At 32.5% G+C, this 26,876-nt stretch overlaps 1 protein-coding gene across 1 annotated transcript in view; it reads right to left on the bottom strand.

Annotated features, from left to right (window-relative positions):
• LOC143072980 (uncharacterized) overlaps positions 1-16,154 on the bottom strand; it is a 56,268-nt gene extending 40,114 nt beyond the window's left edge. The window contains exons 1-4 of the mRNA XM_076248179.1: positions 15,972-16,154; positions 7,461-7,548; positions 4,574-4,734; positions 2,795-2,891 (exon numbers count right to left, since the gene is read on the bottom strand). Of these exons, the coding sequence (XP_076104294.1) occupies positions 2,795-2,891; positions 4,574-4,734; positions 7,461-7,548; positions 15,972-16,017 (392 nt within the window). The 5' untranslated portion in view covers positions 16,018-16,154. The remainder of the gene's footprint in view (positions 1-2,794; positions 2,892-4,573; positions 4,735-7,460; positions 7,549-15,971) is intronic.
• Positions 16,155-26,876: the final 10,722 nt, after the last annotated feature.

Below are 26,876 nucleotides of genomic sequence, written 5' to 3'. Positions count from 1 at the left end.
ATAAACAGATTATCATTGGTCATCTCAACACGATTGCTTTTCTCGCTTTTGCCGTACCGGCTCAAGCGAGAAAATCTATCACGCTTAGATGATCAACAATAATCTATAATTATAACAACGAGCAATCGTTTATTTTTCAATTACTAGATTAAAAGTTTTTTCTTGACTTTGAACATTTACGGTATGGAAATGATCAGACTATGAATATTTAAGTAAACATATCCCATAGAAGGAAATGCTGACACAGAGAATATTGTGTCAAAGTTTCTAAATCCCCAACGTATTGGTATATGATTTACATCAAAATCAATAGTAGACTAATTGTTCTATTGATGTCCTGGGACATGACTGCATTGCAATCTAGAACAATTGTGATAGTAACATACTATCTATCTGCTCCATTAATGATATTGGTAATACTTTATGCTGGGAAATCTAAAGAAAAAATTAGTATGAAATTATAGACAAGTCATAACTTGTATCAGAAGCAATTGCTGTCAATAAAGGAAATTAATTTGGAGAAACACAGAATAACAAAAGAATTGTATTGCTAGACATTTAATTTTTATTTTTCAAATGTTGTTCGATACAACTCTAAAATCCTTTGTTAATTTTTAGCAAACACAATGCTTATGTAAACATAAATATAAGAATATGCTTAATATTTATTTGCCATATGAGATAACAAGCATTTTTATCACCAGTTTTATTGCCTGATACAGCAGCATTGTGCGTAAATCAATACAAAGAATTGCAGACAGACAAAATCTATATATATATGAAATTGCCAACAACATATTTAGATTTATAATCAGAAACACAATTTTCATCCAATCAAATGAACTTGAAGGAATATTTTATCTCGCAAGTTAAGAAACAAGACAAAGGAGTAGGTCCGGTAAGGACCGATTTTGGCCTCAAATTTCAGGTTCATATAACAATAGATTTTGACCACTTTCTAAACACTTAAGTGTCTACTTCATTTGAATCAATTTTAACTGATTTAAGCATTTAAAATGATCCGATTCAAGCTCAAATATGAAAATTCTTCAAAATATGCTAAAAATTTCACTTTTCCAATAGCTTTAGTCAAAAATGAAAGTGGCCGCATCCGTGTTCATCCTCAACCCTTAAATATGTTATGTAGTATCATAAAATACAACTTACATTTCAATATTAAGGATGAACACGAATGCGGCCACTTTCGTTTTACACGAAAACCGTCTAAAATTTAACAAAAATGCTAGAATTGTGAAGATTTCAGTAATTTAGCATGATTTAATGGTGGTAGTATCCAATATATGTACATATATTGTCAAAAACAGCCCATATTTATGTAGCAGAAGCATTCTACTGTCCAATAAAATAACTAAAAGTTTACATTTTAACAAGTTTGTAAAACTGCTATATTTTGGGGCTAAAAAAGGAGTCTTACCGTACCTACTCCTTTTACATAAAAAAATTGTACCAGAGGGTAAATAAAAGACTTTGACAAAGTTCAAGTAAAACAAAAAGATTAAAGAGTAGACAAAAACTGAAATTTTCAATTTATGCATATTAAAATCAAAGACTTAAAATCCTAAAATTTGTACTGTTACAATGGAATGAAAGTAACCTACACTATAATAAATTGTTTTGCCAAGCGCAGCTGGATACGACCTCAGAGGTCCAACCCTGTACAGTTAGGACAAAAAAGAACAAAATATTCACCCTTGATACCGGTCTGAATTTGGATTGATATTAAACATTTGACATATAGCAGTTTTCTGACACAGAATAACTGTAGTCAAAGAACTATGAATTAGTTATATGATTTTAATTTATATTCAATTTTTTGCTTTAATATGTGCAATTCACTATGCTGTTGTGAATTAAATATTTGAATAAATTTTATGGAAAAAAAAATACCTTCTGGTAAAGTTAGACAACAACTGCAATGTCATACCAATATACAACGCAAAAAAAAGTTCTGTTAGTGGTCATATAAAAAGATCATTTTCATAACACTAACTTATGACTGAAATTAATGCTTTTTTCGTCATTTTACTTCTTTGGTGGTAAGATATCCTGGTACTCATTAGGTAAAAGCCACATTAAGAAGTAAAATCATGCTTTCAATTGGTACAATTATTCTTGAGAAATAAATTATTATGTTTTCTATACACAAATTACAAAATCATCAGAAAACAGAAAACTTTTTGATCAAATTGCATTGATTATGTATTTGATTTTACTTCATTTGGTTGCTCTTTCTTGACAGAGTACCAGGATGTCTTCTTCTAATATGTAAGGCCACACTTAAAAATATTTTGGTTTGCCCGAACCCTACCCAAAGGTTGAGACAGTGGGTAGGTAGGTAGGTATTTTTTTTTTTTTTTTTTTCAAAAAAAGAAATTTAAGTATCAGATGTTTATTAGTCTTTATGCCTATTTGATTGAAAAAAAAACTTCTTCAAATCAGGACAATAAAAGAATTTGAGTAGGCAGCTTTTTTCTGGGTAGGTAGCGTTTGGGCAAACAAACCTATTATTTATTATTCTAACCTGTTGAAAGATTATGTAATCTCGAGCCAAAAGTCAGAAATATGAAAAAAGTCTATTGTACCATATTAAAAACTGCTTGTCTGTGTAACTTATATGTGTTCCATTGTATGTCATTACTATTCAAGGAATACCAATTTAAATCCAGAACCTTGACAAACAAGATCCTTTAAGTTCTTGCTATACTTGACAAAACATTTAACAGTTTAAATTTCTCAATGTTAGACTGAACAACTAGATTATTCAAATACTTACGCACACATCTCTGTTGATGCTTTAACAATAGGTGTCTCTCCTTCCCCCTGAGGCATATATTTCTGCATGCTCATAGCACAACTATCAACTGCACACACTAATAAAATAAAAGGAAGGTAAAGTAAAAGAAAAGTGTGCCCTGCTGTAGCACATATGTTCACTGACAATCATTTTCTAACGATCCTCAAATTTTTTTTTTATTAATATCCTATAAGAAATGTAGGTTTTTTTGTACATATAATTAATCAGGCCCTTAGTTTTCTTGTTTGAATTGTTTTACACTGTCATTTTGGTGCCTTTGTCATTGTTGAAGGTCTTACAGTACCCTACAGTTGTAAATTTATATGTCATTTGGTCTCTTGTAGAGAGCTATTTCATTGGCAATCATATCACATCTTCTTATTTTATATGAGATTGCTAACATGTAATTTTCCATTTAATTTCTACTTGCAAGGGGCATAACATATAACAAAAATACTTGATTGATACTGATTATCAAACAATTTAATGCTTTGCTGGTATAATCCTATATTATATTTCATAAAAATCCAACAACAAATGTAAGGATCGGAGTGCTTAAAACAGAATACTCATTGTAAATTCCTTTAAAAATTGTTGATCAGCACTGACTAACTAACTCATCCAAAAATTACTGATAAAAACTTTTCATTTCAAAACCATCAAAATTCAGACAAGACATACATAATAAGCCAAAGAAGGGCTAGCAATGCAATTTCCAATAAAATTTACAATATATACCCTTCAATATAAATTTCCAACCAATCCTGAGAAATGAAGGCTTCAGAGCAAATGCAATGTGATTTCCATTATAATTAATTTTGAAAGTGTCAAAAAATTGCTGATATAAACTTATGATAGATTCAACTACATTGAAGACCTGTTGGTGACCTTCTGCTGTTGTTTTTTTTTCTTTGGTCGGGTTGTTGCCTCTTTGACACATTCCCCATTTCCATTCTCAATTTTAACTTTCATAAAATTCTGGCAGGAATTGAACATATTAATTTCCATATAAAAAACATTTCCAAGGGCATAACTCTTTTCAAATGTATTGATCTGTAAAGATTTTTGATACAGGGGAACCACAATTTAAATGTTCAAATAATTAAAATATTTCTAAAGAAATGTATACAGACTTTGCCAAAACAACAAAATTAAATTTCCACCAAAAAGTTTTCCTCAATCCACCATAATTGGTACCCACAAAAATAAAAGAATCCAAAGTGCTAATTTTAAGTTTTCCAAAAAAAAAGGGGTCATTTATAGCAGTACTTAACATCTGAATGAAAGTTTTAAACATGGATTGAAAATCGGCATGTTGATACGTGTACACGTCAGGGTATAACTAGTTTCTATGAATTTAAACTTAAGGTGGTACAAAATACAACAGGGAGATAGCTCTGCAAATTAATGGAACATTTTAATGGTGTTCTATTGTGAAGGAAATATTTTAAAGATTCTCAATGATCAAAATTGGCGTTAGTCAAACTGCTATACATCCAATGAACATTTTCCAATAGAGTGTGTAGTTCAATTTTTTTTAATATTTTATATTTTTGTCAAAAGATCAAAGTAACTACTTTGCTAAAGTTTTGTGAAAATCAAACAAGCCAAACTAATTTTAGTAAAGGTGTTGGGTACCACTTCAAGATGAAATATTAAGTAATCTGTGAAAGTTTCAAAATTTGGTTAAATAGATTTTGAATTGCTGGTCTGACACTTATATACATATAAATAATGACAATAGTACTAAATACTTACTGGTTGGCATGTTTGGTGGGGTACCACCACCGGCACCACCCGCACCACCAGCTCCACCACCACCACACAGCTGTGCTAAACCTGCTAAGCCGGTCAGTGTTGGATCACCAGCGCATTCATCTTTATGTGGTGCTATACATGTCTTGACGGTCTCATATGCTCTATGAATAAAAGTATTTAGATGAAAATAAATAGTTTCATAAGAAGCAGATGTTTTATGAATAGCAGTTTAACAACTTACTGTAAACCAACATATTTTCTCAGATACTTTCTATCACGTTTTACCCTTTCTAGATCACTTTGCGGATATCTAATTTTGCAATTTTCTGACTTACTTTGAGAGGTTAAACAAGGAATGATCTAAGTTTTACATATTTGTCCTGATTTATGTAAATAGTGTCTACCGTATTCGTAATGTCAGTTTTTTTTATCATGTTTAAAGTTTTAAGACAATAGGTAAAACTAAAACTAGATGTTCTAAAGCTCTCAAGTTTACTTGCATAAAAAATGGCAAATTTTTAGTAAATTTCATTAAAAAGGGGAATAACTTTATCAACAGTTCACTGCTGAATTCAGTTTATGTTGACATGTTTGAAGATCTAATCCTGTTGATATATGATGTTTTTTATATGATCTACAAAATATGTATACAAATGTAAAAAAAATAATCACTTCAAGGTAAGGGGTCATAAGCTGTCAGATGGTAAAATTCATCATTTAAAAGCAATAACTCCTATATGAATTTCTCTGACAGTTTTAGCCGAAAATATCTTTTAAAAGAACAGTTATAACTTATAATTCTACCCAAATCAGATTTTCTCTAAGTATAGAGCACTTTTCAAAATAATAGACAAAACACTTATATTCTACCTGTATTTAAATTTTTAATAGTTTTTCATGTTTACAGACAAGTTCTAAACCAAACCTCTTTAATACATACTAGAACACACCTGTGATATTGCGGGTCTGTGACTGAATTAAAGTATATAACTATATGTAAGCCTTATTTTAGTATAGGTATTGTCATCTGATAAAGTCATGCCGATTATAAGATGCACAGTTTTCTCTGCTTTTAAAATCTTTCTGTTTGAACCCATTGACCTCGAACTTATCAATTATTGGTAATATTAATTATTTGGAAAACAAAAGGGCCTGGTATGGAGTATTTTTTAATCAACAGTATTGTGGTATATGTGTTATAAATAAAGTTGAATTGTTTGATTCGCTGTTTTACATCATTCCGGCTTACAAATTAAAAACTGTACCTATAAGTCTTATCTTAAGTCCAGATTTTTAGTATTTGTATTGTCATCTTAGAAAGTCATACTGATTAAAATACTTCAATCGGGAACAATGTGACAATGATTGAAGTTATTAGTGTCAATCCTGTGATTATGACCCGTGTATGTAGAAAAATCCTGAATACACCGTTTGGTGGTGCTCCTGTCAGATGCGGAACGTACACATTAGATAGTAGGTAACAACTGAATATACCATTGGTATCAGTATCAGATTTGACCCTGAACTTGTTAATTATTAGCAATATTAATTATGTGAAAAACAAAAGGGTTTGGAGTGTTGTAATTTTTAATCAACACCATTGTCCTATATTGGCTATATATATATATATATATATATATATAAAGTTGACTTCTTTGATTTGTCATGTTTACCCTATGATGGCTGACAAATTGGACCTCGTTATTTTAATATTATAGATTTTGGCCTCAAATTGTTAAGTTTCATGTTGAAAGATTTTGACCACTTTTTTAACTCTTAAGTGTCTATTTCATATGATTCAATTAATCTATGTGCAAGATTTTAACATATTTAGTCATTAAAAACAATCCGATTCAAGCTAAAATATGAAAAATCTACCAAATATGCGAAAAAATTGTCCAAAACGAAAGTGGCCGCATCCGTGTTCATCCTCAATCTTTACATATGTTATGTATTATCATCAAATACAACTTCCATTTCAATATTTTGGATGAGCACGAATGCGGCCACTTTCGTTTTACCCGTCTAAAAAAATTTAACTAAAATGCTCAAAATGATTTTTGTTTTTTTTATATTGGTTTTTTGTTTTTTTTTGTTTTTTGTTGCTTTTATTGTTTTTTTTCTTTTTCTTTAATCATCTTTTAATTCTTTTATTTATTAATTCTCTATTATATTTTTTTTGTATGTCCTTTTTAATAAGATACAATTATAAAATCCAAACAAAATGTTATTTTTCAAGTTCTATACATTTTCTAATAGGTTGTATCATATTACATTTATATATATATGAACTTATTGTTTGATAACTGTACTGTTGTATATTATATATGTTGGATAAAAAAAAAAAAAAAAAAAATGCTGGAATTGTGAAGCACGACTTCATGGTGCTAGTACCCAATATATGTGCATTGTTTTGTCAAAAACAGCCCATATTATTGTAGCAGAACCATTCTACTATCCAATAACTAAGAAAAAGTTTAAATTTTAACAATTTTGTAAAACTGCTATATTTTGGGGCCAAAAAGAGGTCTTACTGAACCTACTCCTTTCAAACTTGATCAGTGTTATGTGGTAATAAGCATTGTGTTTGGCTTTCATTACATTTGGTTTAAGCAAATCAAAGTTAGAGAACAGAAAGGAAAAATTCAGCATTTATTTCATTTGCAAAGGGGCATAACTCTAGAAAAGTATGACACCTACAAAAATCACACTTCAATTATTTTTTGTGTATCATTTTTTATAACATTTGTTTGAGGCAAACTAAGTTAGGGAACAGAAACCAATTTTGGGATGCACGCAAGTACAAGGGCAAAACGAATGCTACCTCTGCTACTGCAGGGGCATAAAATGCAAACCTGTGAGTTTATAATTGATGATAGATACTTACGCACATTGTGCCTGCATATTTTCATTACTACCCTGCATAGCACCAAAACATGTTGCTACTGCTTGTCTGTCACAGACTCCATTTACAGCTGTAAGAAAAAAAAGAAACAATTATTTATACTATTATTTTTGCTAAGCAAGGGTTTAATTTGTTCTTAAGATTCCTACTACATGACTCTGAGATTTGTTATACATAAACAAGGTGATTCAATTACAATCACTATTGCTTAGTTACATGTAAGTAAATCTACAATGTGGTAATCACTCTTGCAGTATTCTTTTAGGAACTCTTGACCTTCAGAAATTGTGACAAAAAATAAATAGGATTTTTTCTCTCATTATTTCAATTAAGGTTGCAATCCATGCAGTATTTGACTTAGGTTGGAAACATAATAATTTCTATCTGTCTGGTCACTTTGACCTTGATCTTTGAGATATTGACCTCAAATACAGATCCTCCTTGCATAGTAATATGTGACAAGATTTTCAATGAAGGATGCAATTCCCTTAAAGCAGTATTTGATTCAGTAACACAAATTTAAGTTTCATTTTATAATCCACAGTAAACGAGATGGTCACCTCATGATCAATATGGATTTTCCTCTCATTCAATATGACCCTATTTGATATGTATGATTAAATCTTAAATAATTTCGAAGTAGTCATTCAGAGCGATCACTTCTCATTTGATAAATTTAGCAGAAATAAATGTGATAGGGATCTTAAAAAAATCTTTGTTTAGAATATACAAAAAAAATATATTTCTACCTATGTAAGTATAATAAAGTTTCCCTTAGGTTCACTCTTTATAATAACAGATCAAAAGTATGTACAGGTACAGGTATAAAACAACATACTGTTAAGCTATACACTAGTAAACAAATTAATATACAGGTGGTTTGATAAATATTCAACAGAGAGACATTCATATGTACAGGATCTTGTCTGGACATTAATAGTCCATGGGATGTGTGACCTGAGCATTCCCATCTTTCCAAGGAGGCATGTACTAAAAGGTTGAGTGGAATCATAGAGTGAAAACATGGGAGTCTAGAAATGGAGTGGAGTGAAGTAAAGGATTTTTGTTAAATACTTAATGAATCCACAAATCAATAACACTACCTATCAAATTAAATTGTTAAAAAATTCATTTGAAAATAAATTTCTAAGAGTGCTCATGTTAATTTTCGCATTTTGGCAGGTTTGGCATCTAGTTAAAAAAAATGTATGTTTTATTCCTGGCAAAAACTCCAACGCTCCACACCAACACTCCACTCCACTCAACGTTTTTGGACATGCCTGTTTCACCGATCACCTCATTTTGAATACATTAATGTCACAATTTCTTCAGTGCAACTATCAGATGCATTACATTATAAAAGGGTATGTTCTGGCAGATATATATTATAGTATGAACATCAGCTAAGTTTTAAATTAAATCTATGCACTTGCTTTTTAAAGGCTTGGTCACTGCATCTAAGACTAAAAGCGCATACAGAGATCTAATTCCAGTAAGGTTTATTATGACCCAAAGACTGTCCCATATCAATTAGTTTGGATCCATTTCTTAAAATAACCTAATCAATTAAAAATGCCTTACAAAAGAAATAATTCATACTTAATTTTATGTTTACATATTTCAACATTTACATTTAGGTCATATATTTTATAAAACATCTATTTTAATAGTCTGAAATTTACATTACATATGTAAAATTTCTTCTTGACACTTCAAAACAAACAAAACTGTACTGAAAACTACACAACTGGCAATGAAACTGTATGATATATGTTATAATCAAAGCCCCTTCAGCATTATCATGAATTATGATCAAACAACTAATTACATGGAATGTACGTTTCATCAACATTTATCTCTGAGATAAATGGCTGCATAAATAAAATTACTACTATTCATGCTATTTGTGAGGCTCTGATGGGAAAATGGTATTTTTTTTCCTCCATAGGCGATAATCCTTATATTTTCTAGAATTACAACTTAATTAATATGTTAGAAAAACCTGCAAAATAAAGTTATGTGTGATATGAGTACTTATTACTGGTAGTCTGTTTAAGAAATTGAGGTCAAATGGTAACATGACCATCTTAAAAAATGGACTAGTTTATAACATATCCATATCCAGCATCATTTTACATGAAATTTATGAAAATTTGAAAGATATTCTGAATAATTCTTAAGTACATTTTTCAATGTGTTTAAAAATTTATGTCCTAATTATACACACATCAGTTATTTATAAAGGAGTGAAAAATATATTATATCCTTGCAATCAATCATAGCACTCCTTTACCTGTCTTGGGTAAACAAAAGGCCAACCTAAGGGTGGGAAAATGTTATACTACTTGTTCTCCTGAGAGGCAAGCACCACAAATTTTCAAAAGACAAGCTCAAATGCCTGCAATAATAAAATAACTGCAATTTTTGAGGCTCTTAAACTAAACAATTTCAATTGCAATGCTCATTTTCAAAAATAATATTCATTTTTAGGACTGATAATCATAAATGGAGCCCCCATCCCACTGAAATTCTTAACATTCTGTTAAACATGTACAACAGTTCATTAACTTTTTTGGAAAAACCCATAAAAATTGAATCACTTCTGACCGACATAAAGGGCGCCTAGATTTATAGTTCTATATACTTTAATCTTATGTTTAAGTTTTATATATAAGTATAGTATGACTATTGGGCACTTCAAAACTTTCAAATAGTGTCCAATTTCTGAAGTTCTCAACCTAATTATATCATCAGTGATCACAATTACATGTACACACCCTATTGAAATGTCATTCACCAGCTTGAAAGGACTTAGCTTGTATTTCTGGACAATCAATGTTGTAGGCAGAAAGTTTGCAATTTGAGAACAAGCAAAGTATCAAATACCTGTCAAGTTGTGACTTGGTAATGTGTGGACACCTAGATTAATTTACTACATAACAAGAATGTGTCCCCAGTACACGGATGCCCCATCCGCACTATCATTTTCTATGTTCAGTGGACCGTGAAAATTGGGTTAAATCTCTAATTTGGAATTAAAATTAGAAAGATCATATCATACAGAACATATGTACTAAGTTTCAAGTTGATTAGACTTCAACTTCATCAAAAACTACCTTGACCAAAAACTTTAACCTGAAGCGGGACAGACGGACGAACGAACGGACGGACGGACGAACGAACGGACGGACGAACGGACGAACGGACGCACAGACCAGAAAACATAATGCCCATAAATGGGGCATAAAAATATATCTGTACTTCCTGAATTGATATAAATCAAAATATATGTATCTGTTACAGTATTTGCTTAGGTTTTCCAAGACAGAAAAACAAAAAGTTCTGAATTATTTCTCATATATGTTTTTAAACTCCCTATTAAATACATATATTCACTACATAAACAAACATATCTAAAAGGCCAGTCTCAATCACCTAGCAACCAACAAAGAAACATGATGTCTATTTTCCAATAGAGGACCAGGCTAGGTTAAAGTGGACAAAGTGTGCAAAGGACATAGAAAATTGTGCTACTAAGAGGAAAAATGTGCTCAGTGCAAAGAGTACTAGGAATAAAGTGTATTAGGGACAAGGTGTTTAAATTAACAAAGAGGATAAAATAATAATAGCAACTTTTTTACAGAGTAGCCTATGTTCTCAGACCATTCATTTCCACATCACTTAAAATACTAGGCATAACTACTGTAAAACATAATAGATCAACAAGGATTTTCAAATTTGTTCAAGATATTTAAGACACATCTATATATAATTATATATTTCATAAAACTTAACAAACAAAACCAGTCTGTGATCTCTAGGCAAGTTTGTTTACTTTTCTGTTTTCAATAACATTTCGATCTCCCCAAAAATAATCAAGCATGACGACTTAGCAACTCCTTGCAGTCAGATAATGATAATGTTAACCTGCATGAATGTCATAAAAATCATTCATCTTGATTCTCTAAATCTGGGCTTATAAGATAAATGGGGAATGTATCAACGCCAGGGACACAGATGATGCACCAATATAAAGGGACATAACTCAAAAATGGTATAAGTGACTCTACCAAAATTCAAACTTGATCCAAGTTTTGTGGTAGTAAATTCCAGTGGTAAATTAAACACTGTGAATAAGTTTCACAATATGTGGTTGAGGGAAAGATAATTTAGAGAACAGGGCATAACTCTAGAACAGTAAATATGAAGCCTCCAAAATTCAAACTTGATTTGTTTTGGGGGTAATAAGAATTGTGTATTAGATTCAAATTTGGTAAAGGCATAGTATTAGAGTAGACATGAAAGAGAATTGAAACGAAAAAAAATTCTGCATTTTTTTTTCATTTGAAAAGGGAAAAACTCTAGAAAGGTCAAAGTGATAACAACAAATTTAAAAAAAAAATTATCTGTCTGTTTCACTGATGACATAGTGCAAAAACATTCGGTTTAGGCAAGCTACAGAGATCTGAAACCAATTTCTGGAATGATGTACAGATGGACAAGGATAAAAATGTAATACCCCCTCCCCTAAACAAAAGAAATGTGTGACCATGTCTTTGGTTTCTAGATATCTTAAACTGTGAGTACCAGGGCAGCCTCCCTTTGGTTTCTAGATATCTCCAACTGTGAGTGCCAGGGCAGCCTCCCTTTGAATTCTAGACTATCTCAAACTGTGAGTGCCAGGCCAGCTCCCTTTGGATTCTAAATATCTCAAACTGTGAGTGCCAGGGCAGCCTCCCTTTGGATTCTAAATATCTCACACTGTGAATGCCAGGCCAGCCTCCCTTTGGATTCTAGATATCTCAAAATGCGAGTGCCAGGGCAGCCCCTTTTGATTCTAGATATCCCAAACTGTGAGTGCCAGGCCAGCCTCCCTTTGGATTCTAGATATCTCAAACTGTGAGTGCCAAGCCAGCCTCCCTTTTGATTCTAGATATCTCAAACTGTGAGTGCCAGGGCAGCCTCCCTTTGGATTCTAGACTATCTCAAACTGTGAGTGCCAGGCCAATCTCCCTTTGGATTCTAGATATATCAAACTGTGAGTGCCAGGGCAGCCTCCCTTTGGATTTTAGATATCTCAAACTGTGAGTGCCAGGCCAGCCTCCCTTTGGATTCTAGATATCTCAAACTGTGAGTGCCAGGGCAGTCTCCCTTTGGATTCTAGATATTTCAAACTGTGAGTGCCAGGGCAGCCTCCCTTTATTTCTAGATATATCTCAAACTGTGAGTGCCAGGCCAGCCTCCCTTTAGATTCTAGATATCTCAAACTGCGAGTGCCAGGGCAGCCTCCCTAAATGGTTTCTATATATCTCAATCTGTGAGTGCCAGGGCAGCCTCCCTTTGGATTCTAGACTATCTCAAACTGTGAGTACCAGGCCAGCCTCCCTTTGAATTCTAGATACTGTAGATTCATTAATATTTGTTGGATACCAATTTTCGTGGATTTCATGGGTACTGGCTAAGAGAACCACGAATTTAAATGTTCAACGAATTACAAATTTTCTAAAGGAGTGAAGGCAGACTTTGCCAAAATCCACGAATATGCAAATTTTCTTCAATCACGAAAATAAATGAATCCACAGTATCTCAAACTGTGAGTGCCAGGGCAGCCTCCCTTTGGATTCTAGATATCTCAAACTGTGAGTGCCAGGGCAGCCTCCCTTTGGTTTCTAGATATCTCAAACTGTGAGTGCACGGGCAGCCTCACTTTGGATTCTAGACTATTCTAGTACCATATAGCTGAGACTACCATATAACACAGTCTGATCACTGTATAGCAACTGTTGGTTAATGACTTTTCCAGATTCTGATTAACTAGTTAAATTGATCCCTCAAGAAATGTCCATTGAATTAAAATATTGTTTGTTTGCCCTTTACCGACCGACCCTATAAATTCGTTTAGCCTAAAAATCTTTTATTCTTATCTACCAGCAAGATTTTATTTTGTTTTATTTTTCCGTTCCTACAAAAAATCTTATATTTGTGTTTCCTGCTCAAAACATTTTTACCAGAATCCTCTGGTTTTATCTTTCCTGTATAAGGTCTAGTCTGTTGGTATCACGTGAGCTTTTGACATGAACACTTTCATTTAGAGTTTCAAAGCATTTGTTTGAAATCGATGTTGAAAGCTTTGAAATCATGATATGACGAACGTTACTCTGTGTCTTTATACTTGAAGAGTACGTAGGGGTCATTAAAAAAAAAGTTCGTCCAATACAAAATAATCAACGTGTGTACAAAATATTTTGTTTGGTTTCTAGATATCTCAAACTGTGAGTGCCAGGGCAGCCTCCCTTTGGTTTCTAGATATCTCAAACTGTGAGTGCCAGGGCAGCCTCCCTTTGGATTCTAGACTATCTGAAACTGCGAGTGCCAGGCCAGCCTCCCTAAGGATTCTAGATATCGCAAACTGTGAGTGCCAGGTCATTCCTACATTGTATCCTATGTAAGAATGGCCTTTAGTAATCCTAAGATCAGGATGATTATGTCAACAATGCCTTCAACCAGCATTGATATATTATTTATATCTGACATGAACCAAAGGTCTGTAAAGTAGAGAATATTTGGCAGTAAAATCGCCAAGTTTTTCCATACAGATCATTTATAAATGCGATGTAAAATATGTGACAATTGAGTTTCAAGTCTTGTATCTTTTTTATTGGAAACCCAGACACACACGAATATTTAAACACTCTAGGAACTTTTTCTACTAGTAATGTATGTCTGCGCGGACATATTTTACTAGGAAAAAGTTATCTCTTACAGAAAACCTTTAGGTCCAGGTGAGCGTACAGGGTATGTAGTACAGAATATTAGTGAAAGTCAAAACTCTTAAAAAGTTCCAGCACTAGGCATATAAACGTTGAAAATATGGCGCACAGCCCTATATTTTGATATTTAAAAACAAAATAGTAGTGCATATGAATTAATTTCACATTCTACATGATAATTTTTTTTTCAAAACATCCTGGGACTTTATACTTAATTAGTCCCAGAAACTTATTAGCAAAAGCATTATACTTAAACAAAAGCAATACAGACAAAATTGACATCATGCAGATTTTGTATCTATAAAATAAAATAATTTTAATATTATGCCTACCCATGACAAAAAATGTACCGAGCTAAGTTTTTTTTGGGGGGAAAGAAAAATAAAATATTTTACCTACATGTACCTACCTACCCTGTTTCAAAACATAGGGTCGGAAAAGGGCAAACAAACAATATTTTAATTTAGGCCTGAAATATTCCAATGTCTATTTTAAAAGAAACAATCTGGAACAAAATAATAATTGCAGAAAGTTTTAAAATTTCTTGGACTATATAAATATATAACTTTATCATATATTTAGTACAAAATACAGCAATTTTGTATATCTAATAAAGGTTCTTTTTTCCAGTCTGTATCACCTACCCTGTATCGCATACCCCGTATCGCATAGCTAAACCCGTATCGCATACCCCGTATCGCATAGCAAAATCTGTATCGCATACCTGGCGTGACGTCATAATTAAAATGACGTCAACGTTTGACCTATGACGTCCAGTTGCTGCATTTTCAGGCTTAGGGAAAAAATGATTTCTATTAAAAAAAAAACACGTCCTATCAATTCAACTAAAATCGATTTTTTTCCAAATAATTATTACCCAGAAACTTGACGAGCGATTTGTATATAAAATAGTACAATAAGATGTTGAAATATCTGAAGTTTTATTGTTTATTTGGTCATAATTTTTGTGAAGTTTGTTTCTGCACAAATGCATTTATTTACAATTTAATTTGGTTTTAAAAAATATATAATAAACAGAATAATACATGGCAAAATCCGTATCATATGCCGTATCATCCCGAGATACCAATATCAGCATGAGGGCCTTTAGGCCCGAGAGATGATATTGGTCGAGGGTGATACGGCCTGTGATACGGACTTTACCATGTATTATTCTCTATATAAATGTTAGTGTATTAATCATGTTATAGTACCATATCATTAAATGTGTACCTGTAGCTTAAATTTGAGCTCAAATCTGTTGCCTTTATATATCTAATTAACAGCACTCTTTCATCTTTTCCAAAATAGTGATGACATTAATCAAATGCATGAAATGTTCTTTTAGTGAAATGATTCAATATTGTTAAAGATTGTTTAAGTCAGTGCTTTTAAATTAATAGCAAAGGAAGATAACTCTTGTTTTATTAAAACCATCGATTAAACGAGCACCTGCAAACATAAGATCATGATGATGATTCACCTTATGGCTATTTAAATTATATAAGGAAATATACCTGTGTACATATATGAAAAGCATGCAATATGACAACTGAATAAATGCAATGATTTTAAAATTTCCACATTTCCAGCGACACACCCTTCTTCGAAAATGTGCCGGTATAATAATGGAATTTACATGCACATGTGCATCAACTGAGACATTATTAAGTTTTTGAAGATGAAATTGTTATGTTTATATTTATTAAAGTCAATAAATTACCTGCAATAAATGTACAAACTACTGCAAAGATAATTTCTCTATTCATGATGAATTAACTAGCAGTCTACTCTTTGTTATTCGTCCGGCTTTCTTCCTTTTACAACAGTCTGCAGTCGGCGCCAAGAAAGTTCGATAACTCTGTACCGTACTTGATCCACTAAACATCAATGATTAGTCTGGGAATGAACTGCCGTACGCCTACGCCGGTGACCTAATTGGGAATTTTTGTATTATTCTTGTGACGTCTCTTATAAGGAGTTGTCTCATTAGGCAATAGCAATCATACCACATCTAAAAAATAAATAAAGTCACCTTTTGAACTAGTTACCTTTTGACTAACCTAATCTTAGTCTTGGCTGGGACTAATATAGTATAATATTTAGTCCCAGGGATTGGGCTTTAATATTATATTATTGTATAAGTACATACGGTGAATATCATTATCTGATATTCATCGCTTTTTGAGATGTATAAAATATTTGTGATATATTGAAAATAAGAATTAGAAGACTTTGTTTTGACGCAAAATTGGCTTCAAATTTATCTTTATTACATGTTTGGGTAATGTAAAATTGTACCTGCATTTGATAGTATTTGCTCAATATTTGTAATAGACAACATTTTCTACGGCAAAGTCACATGCCGGCCCTCCTTATTGCCGGTGTAGGTGTTTGTTTTTATATTTTGATGTGTTTGTATTAAATTTTATCACTTATTTGACTCTTTATTCTTTTTTAAGTTTTCCGATATTATAATCACGGTAGTTTTAATACCACGATTCATTGCACCTAAACATTTGAATGAAGCAAGGAGTTTTATAGTCTCACTATTTTTTTCTTGTAGAAAGCTGTTATTTAGGTGGGTAGATAGGCACTGACATCAAAAGTTTTCATTTATGACCCCAAGGATTTGTAACTATACAGATCCTTGCATGGTGACTATATATAGAAGCAGGCTTCTGCATAAGCTTAAGCAATACTGGCCTTGAAATATTTATTAAAAGTCTGTTGTACATAATAACAATACAACATAAGCTCTTATATTGTTTTGTAGATGTGAGCTATTGAAACGAGTCTTTTTTCATGGTAGGACGTATAATTTTAATCAGTAATGTCAGTGACATATGTTCTGGTCATGTACTCGAGGTCATGTGGGGAAGAATGACTTCATCTTTTTAATTTTTTATGAGCTCAATTAGTCATGTGCATTTGTCACACTTTCAGCCAAGTCGATATCTATACTTATGCATTAAACTGAGCACATGCATCTTTCTATAGCATAAATTGATTTCTTTTAGTTTATTAATGAGGTTGATCACCCGTTGCTTAAAGCTCATATGATAGATTTTGTATCCTAGGATAAAATAGATAAATAGATTGTAATTTTTAATTTCTATATATTTGACTGATTAATCTGTATCCATGTCAGTTAACAGGTAATGGGTATGGCGAAGCAAACCCTGATATATCATATTGGGGATTTGCCATTATTTATCTACATAAATTATTATTTATAAGCTAATCTGACAAGAACGGTGCGATAACCATGAGTGTACATATTGATTGGTTTATAGTTTAAACATAACATACAAATAAGTATACGTTTAAAGACTTCAACAATCTATATATAAGTATGGCATACAGTATGTGTTCCTTAATTCTATCACAATAATACTAATCAGTTAGTATTTTAATTAAATCACATATAAGCATTGATTGATTTCCGTGACAGCCAAATTCTTACACGTTAATAATTCATTGAAAGATTGGCCAATTGATTTGCTGTTTACTTAAAGTACAGTGGCAAGTATTTCATGAGTATTCAGGACGAACACAAAATTAAGACTGATAATCCAACAGGCAGAATCAGAATTTTGGTATGTCGACCGAATTTGCCCTGTTTTGTAATCGCCTGATAAAGCCCCTTGCCGTTTTATAGCTTTCTAGCTTGTTGATATCTGCTACATTGTAAGTGTTCCATTCTCTTACTGTGTATTCTACGTTTATCGTATTAGTGAAATGTATATATATATATATATATGTAGTTTAAACTTTCTTTTATTACTGCGGGCAGTACGAAAGGTTCCTTCTGGAAAGAAACATGGGTAGAATTTGCCTTTTGGCTACATTTGTGCGTGTCCAATTCAGATTCGCTTAAAGTCTACTCCTAAAATATATGGGTTGATATTAACTTGTTGGGGAATCACCAGTATTGAGCGTATACTATCTACGGCTTATCTTTTTGATGCTCAGGATAAAGCATATTTTTTTTGCATTAAAACGCATTCCTATGTTGATTGCTCAAACGTCTCAGATTGTTTGATTTTCATGCTTGCAGTACTATATATTTTAAGGTATGTTGCCGTTTAGTTGGTTTTGTATCAATCTATTGTATTTATATCAGAAAACGGGAGCGATGAGAGATCGGTTTTTAATTAGATTGATTTTGTATACACTGTAGAGTAAACCAAATCACCAGCGAAAAGTCGTACTGAAGCTTTGACGGCGTCTATCAAGAAGTCATTTATGTGGCATATAAAAAAAGAGTTATGTTTAAAAAGAGAAAGATAAGGCAATATATACAGACACTTCAAAGAGTTATTGAACAGGCTCCTCCGCGCGGATGTGACACTATCCAAGGCTTTGGATTGAACGCCCATCCCAATTAACCAGGAGCCAGGAGGTTATAAATCCCGCACAGCCAAACGGACACGGAGACGCCCCTCTATTGCATGGGCTTTTAAACCATCAAAAGGCAAAGGGCATTACTACTATGAAGATACAAGAGTGCACACACTGAAATGTCTCGCATTCTTTACTAGTCATTGATATTATGTTGATAGTCCAAAATATAAAGCTTTATTTCAACTGTCACTTAAATTTAACATTAACCAAGAAAACTAAACATTGACCAATGAACCATGAAAATGAGGTCAAGGTCAGATGAACCATGCCAGGCAGGCATGTATACATGCAGCTATCAATTCTTCCATACAACAAATATATTTGACTTATTGCTTATAGTTTAAGAAAAACAGACCATAACACAAAAACTTAACACTGAGCAATTAACCATGAAAATGAGGTCCAGGTCAAATAAAACCTGGGTGACTGACATATAGATCATAAAATATTTCCATACACCAAATATAGTTGACCAATTGCATATAGTATTAGAAAAAAGACCAAAACTCAAAAACTTAACTTTGACCACTGAACCATGACAGATGACACCGTCAGTTGGACATATACACCTTATGTCCTTCCATACACCGAATACACTAGACCTAATGCTTATAGTATCTGAGATATGAACTTGACCACAAAACCTTAACTATGTTCACTGATCCATGAAATGAGGTCGAGGTCAAATGAAAACTGTCTGATAGGCATAAGGACCTTGCAAAAGAGGGACGAAAGATGCCAGAGGGACAGTCAAACTCATGAATCGAAAACAAACTGACAACGTCATGGCTGAATGAAAAGGACAAAAAGACAAACAATAGTACACATGACACGACATAGAAAACTTAAGAATAAACAACACGAACCCCACCAAAAACTAGGGGTGATATCAGGTGCTCCGGAAGGGTAAGCAGATCCTGCTCCACATGTGGCACCCATTGTGTTGATTAGTGAGATAACAAATCAGGTAAATAGTCTTATTCGGTAGGTCATATTCATGAAAGGGAAGGGGATTGTAGTTACGACGTAAAGAACATATCCGATATCATTTGTGAAACGGTTATTCCATAACAGTCAACCAACTCGTGATGGCGTCCGTAAAATTTACGAAGTGATGATTTCAACTTCACCATTTGAAACTCTTGATTTAATAGCTTCCTTGTGAGCAACAACCCTCTATCAAGAAAATCATGATAGGAAATGAAAGCACGGGAATATCGTATCAATTGGTAGATATATACCCCGTATGCAGGTGCTGCTGGAATGTTGCTACTTACAAATGGAAAGTTCACAATTGGAAAGCTGAAATCATCTCTTTTGTCGTAAAGTTTTGTTTTCAATCGACCCTCATTGTCAATTTCTAGATGTAAGTCAAGATATGAGGCCGACTTAACTGTATATCTGTTGTATCCGTTATCTCTAGTTCAATGGGATAGATGCGTTCCACATAGTCACCAAATAGTTTGAATTATTTAGTGAAAGAAGGTCATATATATAGCGGAAGGTAGAGTTAAAGGATATTGCTAACTTCTTATCTTTCTTCCTGTATGAAGCCAGCCTCATAATAATAAAGAAACAAGTCGGCAAGAAGAGGGGCACAATTGGTTCCCATTTGAATGTCGATAGTCTGTTGAAAAACACGTCCTCCGAACGTAACAAATATGTTGTCAATCAAGAAATCAAGCACCTTGATAAAGTCAGTTTCAAAGATTTTTTTGTTTGAATCAGAGTGATCCTTTACAAAGTAAAATTTAACCCTTTCTAAGACAAGATACTTGTATCTTCGTTGGCCATTCTTTTTTATGAAACAAAGCAATAACAACTCTTTCAATTTGTCTTTTAGTTTGGAATGTGCATGGAATGTGCAAGTTACGCACATACCAAATATAGTTATCCTATTACTTATAATAAGAATGAATTTAACATTACAAAAACTTAATTTTTTTCAAGTAGTCACTGAACCATGAAAATGATATCAAGGACATTGGACATGTGACTGACAGAAACTTCGTAACAAGAGGCACCCATATACAAAGTATGAAGCATCCAGGTATTCCACCTTCTAAAATATAAAGCTTTTAAGAAGTGAGCTAACGCCACCGTAGCCGCCGCCGTCACCGCCGGATCACTATCCTTATGTCGAGCTTTCTGTCGCAGGCTCGACAAAAATCATAAAAGATACCCACTTATCAATTTGACCTCAGACACTAGACGCTTTTTTCGTAAATCAACTCACGATTAACAAAACTTTGAATTAGTCGACAAACGAAAGAAGATGTTCTTAAACAGGACAAGATAACATTAGCCTATCTGGCATCCTTGATTTGTCATAGTACATTGTATATATATCTTCCTTTGCACTATAAAATGCTGTACAGTGAATAATGACTTTCCATTTCATATTAATGAACAAAGTGAACTCTTCGAGTTATCTAATCTTATTCGTCGTAAAACAAAATATTGTCAATTCATTTCATTTGTTCAAAACATCCATTGATAAATATGCTAGGAGATACCAAAACAATATTCAAACGAATACGTCGAATACAAACTTACAATACCACTTAAAACGACTGAAAACGACAAAATTTTAAGACTGAGCAATACAAAGTCGATAAAAAACTTACGTGATCTCATGTGCTCAAGTTTGGTTAGCAGATCCTGCTCTACACACTGGCGGATTGATAATCGGGTTGTAGACACAGGCACTTGTCTCAGATTTTTAGGGAAAAAAACAGAGACAAGTGCCTGTGACTCAGCAGTTGGGCTGATATTCAGAAATACACAGTACCCAAAAGGCTCAATCCTAGGGCCTCTATATTATTAAATATTTTTATAAATGACATAATTTATTTTATTGAACATGGTACCCTGTATAATTATGCTGATGATAATACTCTGACGTAGGCTGACATCAATTTTGAAAATTTAATATGTACACTGAAAGAGAAAGAGCTGTTTTAATTGATTGGTATAGATTTAATTGTATAGATTTAATTGTATAATAGATTTAATAAAAGGCTAATTCTAATAAATTCCAAGCCATTACAGTTGGAAATGAAACATTTGGGGAAAAAAGCCTGTTTTTAAAGGGGCACTAGCTGTCAAATTCAGGTTCACCGATTCTAATCAAATTCTCATATTTGATTCATAAACAATGTAAAACATTTATTCAAACCATTAAAAGTCTAAATAAAACAATAAACAAGGCACAGGCATGAAAATACGTAGCTTTGTTTCTTGTGTATTTGAGTCTAGACGCCATCTAATTATTTATCGAGTTGACCTCTATAGTCATCCGATGACCATATAAAAACATAAACATAAATATAAATAAAAAATATAAATAGAGTAAGCAAACACGAGCTGTTTAATTATTCTAGGTCTACTTAATTTCATATTACAGATAAAAAATAAATGTTTAATCATTGTGTTTACCTGTATTAGAATGTTTATTTGTAGATCGAATCAGTGAATAAAGATTGTTTAAAACTTGTATTGGTACGGACCCTTATGTAAAGGTAGTTAATAATAGATGCCACCGACGTATTTTGTCACTATTCAGAGCTGGTTCGTTACAACTTAAAATTGAAACAGGTCGATATGCTAGACCACCAAAACCTCTACAAGACCGTTTATGCATTTTTTTGTGATAGTGCCAAATTGAAGATGAAAAACACTTTCTTTTTAATTGTTGTTTTTACTCTGATATCAGACATGAATTATATGCTAAAGCCTGTCCTTTAAACGTTGATTTCAGTGGCGGATCCAGAAATTTTCATAAGTGGGGGCCCACTGACTGACCTAAGAGGGGGCCCGCTCCAGTCACGCTTCAGTGATTCCCTATATAAGCAACCAAATTTTTTCCCAAAAAGGGGGGGCCCGGGCCCCCTGGGCCCCCCCCTCTAAATCCGCCTCTGGATTTCGAGTATTTATGCGATATTGAAAAACTGTGTTATCTTATGTGTAATGAGAATATGGTTCCTCTTTTAGCTAGTTCCCTTTATCATGTTTTATCGACGAAAACATGTTATCTAGAAATTATATATGTTTTTTTTTATTTTTTTTTATTTACGAAATGCTTTTTAAATGTAACAAAGCTGTCCTTTTATGTTTGTATTAGATGTTTGTTTTAATGATAGTGTCTCATAAGTCGTTTTCGGCTGGCAAAATTCTTTTACTTAAATGTTAAGTTCTTATGACTTTATGTATATATATTGATATTGTAATGGATGGTGACACTTTAATAAAATAAATCTTATCTTAATAAAATGATGTACCTTTGTTTCACTTTCAATGTTGACATTCTCTTCCTTTAAATAACTTTACACATACAATTCACATGTTATCCATCTCAAACTAAGGGGTTAAATTAAAGTTCATATGAATACGGATTCAATGAAGTCGAATTATTCACTTGCAAGTGAATAAATCATTATCAATGTTTTTTTGCTTATTTTGACAAAATTGAACCTTATTGGCTACTAAAAAGGAATTGTTATTTCACTATTTGTATTTCATTACTGATTGAGCCAAAAAAAATAATATATTAGGTTTTTTATATATCTTGTAGCCCTTTAATATACAGTCATCAACAATATCCTGTGATGAGATTGTCAAACTTTTAGATATTGACATTGACTATCAGTGACTAAATTTTAATTACCACATTAAAAGTATTTTGTAGATTTTGATGAACAGGCAAATTTTGCAATTGCTACATTTCATTAAGAGCTTGCTGTACAGTTTTTAGGTTTTATCAGGCATAAGCAAACCAAAATCAGCAAAGAAACATATTTCAAGGGCAACAGCTCTGATAGTCATCGAATATTTCCAACTGGATGTGATTATTTTTTTGTAATCTGTCAGCTCATATTGTATGAACTGTCTATGGTCTGGCCAAACAAGCAGCGATAATTCCTCAGAACATGAATTTCAGGTGCAATTACTTTTGATTTAGCCAGTCACTTTATAATTTCAAGGCAATAGAGATTTTGTATAACTTGACAAGTCTGGGATTAATACACTAACTAAGTGCATACTATATTTGTATAATAGTCCCAGGACAAGTATATCATTATAGACTTGCAGATTTTCTGTTTTAGGTTTTGAGGTATGAGCAAAAACTGCAGATCAAATATTAGCATCAACAGCTCTGTTTGTTTATGGTCTTATTATTAATTAGAACCCTCAGATATAATTTATTAACTGCTGAGATAATTGTTCAATGGATATTCAAGGAAAGCTGGAGTTAAAGCTGATCAGTTGTCAAGAGGATAAAATACTCTCCAGTGTTCTATTTTTAGAAAAGGCCGTTTTTGTTTTGTTGTTGAAAGAAAAACTCAAGATATGAATGATATACTGTTAATACCAAAAGAGAATCACACAAAGAATGGATGAAATCTCTAAAGTGTTTTCAGGGAAGTTTTTTGTTTAAATGTATGACAACAAAGAACAATTGGCCAAGTAATAGCTGGTGTAAACCTTCAGACCACTCACAAGTGGGCTCAGAGAACTCAGAAGTTATTGAAGACTGTAAATTGATCTCCAGAAATCATGTGCTTGTTTGAGTTTATTTTATTTCAAATCTCTAGGATGAACTGGCTATTTAACTTATATATATTTTTTTTGTAATCCAGTTTCTGCTTGTTTTCAACTAAAAGGCGTGTAGATGGTGGAATGAACTTTATAATATTATGTATACTTTTTTTATAACATGTACATGTGTTTCTGTTATCTATAATCATTTATAGAGTGTTGTTTGTATTTTTTTTCTGTTTTTGTTTGATGATCAATATAAAAACGGCCGAGTGTTGACCTGTGGAGTTCGAAAATAGCTATTGTAAACAACATCAGCTGTAAATCTAGCTATATCAAGTCAGGAATCTCTGGTTACTTCCCTTTTTACATATATTTTAGTGATATATAATAAGTTGTACATTATCTTATGTCATTTTTCTGTTTACGATTAGAATTATAGGGAAAACTGCCTTATATACTTGTGACAATGGCAGATCTTTGGTTTGGTTTGATATGATATTTTGTTGTGGCCAGTTTTTATTGGTGGAGGAAGCCAGAGTCTCAAGATAAAACCACCAACTTTAGATAGGAAAACTGACAATGCTAGTCGATTAAGATAGGAGTCGAGTGCACCTACACCAGGGGGGTTCCCACTCACAACCTCAGTGTTGACTGGCTAGTGACTACAGTAGTAACTACTTAGATCACTCAGCCACTGAGGACCCAGACAAATCTATGAAAGTTTCTGTTAAATCCATTTACAATCTAAACAAGAGACAATTTGAAGCTTGACATTTGGTACAGAAAGACCATGTGCTTCCCTCCTGACATCCCTCTTATTGTTGTTAAGTTTTCTTGGGTTGCTGTCTCATTGAACTTTACTTCCATCACTTTCTATTCATATATTGGAAAACAACTTTACATACTGTTCACATACAATTTATAGTGGTTAATATACAATGGTCGTAATTTTACATATTTTTACTGGTATTGATGGCAGATTTTTGGTATTCTCTGTTAAAATTTTGTTTTCAATCAAAACTTACTTTGGATTGGTAAATTTAGGATCATTTGGAGCTTGGCATATGTTACCACTTTTTTTTTGTTTAAGTACCCTAGCAACCTCTAGATGTAGGTCTTGTGTAGCTATATTATTGGTTTGGTTTCAATCTCAATTAAACATACACCCCACCTTTATATTTTTTCATTGATAAACAACTTCAAACACAGTTATTTTCTTAATTTCATTCATGTAACAACTTATATTGGTTTATATACAATGGTTATAATAAGTTATATTTGCTGTATACAATTTGCATATTTCACTTCATTAATCCACCCAACTGAACAAATTCTACCTTTTAGTTTTTAACTGTAAATGTATTGTCGCCTATTGTATTTTGATTGGTTGATTTCTGAGTCTGAGTACAATACTGTGGATTCATTACTATTCGTTGGATACCAATTTTCATGGTTTTTGTGGGCAGAGGTAAACCATGAAATTAAATGTTCAACGTAGGACACATTTTCTATAGGCTTGAATGCAGACCCCATCAAAACCACAAAATTAAATATCCACGAACACACAAGAGTTCCTTTATCCACGAAAATTGGTACCCACTAAAAATAAATGAATCCACAGAAGTCAAATTCATAAATATTAGGTGAGAAATTTTATTTTCATCCAAAATATCATCAATTTCCTATACAATGTAAGTTCTCCTACATGAATGTTCTCATAAAATGAAACTTTTTTAAGGACATGTTACAAATTATCTAAAAAGGTGTAATTTGCTGATTTGGAGGATTAATGTATTTACAGTATATACATATTTGTTAACTTCAAACAAGCCTAGGCTAGGACTATATACAATATCTGGTGATGGTTTTCACAACCGATGCAGTACATTTTTGTAACAAGAAAAATAGGTGACTTAAACTGTGTGTTTTTCATGATTATTACATGAAAATGATCGTTAAATCCCAAATAAACCGGAAGTCCGCAGAAAAGTTACATTATTCATTTTTAATTTCCATTGGTCCTTGTAATGTTATGAAATTAAATGTTGGAATGCACAAGACAGCAATATTTTCATAATATATAAAATATCCTTAATGTATGGTATTTTTATGTGCAAACAAGAAAAGTAATGGGGTAACCATAAGGATTTTTTCAATAGTTTTGTTAAGTCCAGAAATAAAAAAAGTCTAGTGGGTGTGATAATTTCGTGATACTATTTTATTTTTATGGGTTAAGAAGAGCTAGTAAATTGAGCTTACCAATGCATTTATTTGCAACAACTTCATTTCCTAGTATTAACTTGTACTTTATCTGTGGACAAACAGCAAGTGATTTCATTATGTCCTGGTAGATAGAAATTGAACCGAGTATTCTAACTTTAATTATTACAGATTTTTTCAGAAGATCTCTTTCCAATCAGATCACACACCTTTTTGATATAATGAACAAAAAACATTGCCAAAAGACAAAATGTTTCATTCAAGAAATCCAGGAGTTGATACTACTTAAGATCTTTTTTTGTTTTATTAAGGATCCAAATATCAGATTTAAGGTTATTTAATTCAGACAGGATTAAAGAAATAGTTTTTAATGTGATGAAATTTTAGCTGGAGTTATTTCCCTTGGCCACTGTGATCGAGTGTGATTGAAATGGTAGTGATGTATTATTAGCAATTGTAG

The sequence above is a fragment of the Mytilus galloprovincialis genome, chromosome 4 (assembly GCF_965363235.1).
Source record: "Mytilus galloprovincialis chromosome 4, xbMytGall1.hap1.1, whole genome shotgun sequence".
In the NCBI taxonomy this organism is placed as follows: Eukaryota; Metazoa; Mollusca; class Bivalvia; order Mytilida; family Mytilidae; genus Mytilus; species Mytilus galloprovincialis.
Note: the sequence above shows the minus strand (reverse complement) of the source record. Positions and strands in the feature narration are given on the sequence as shown.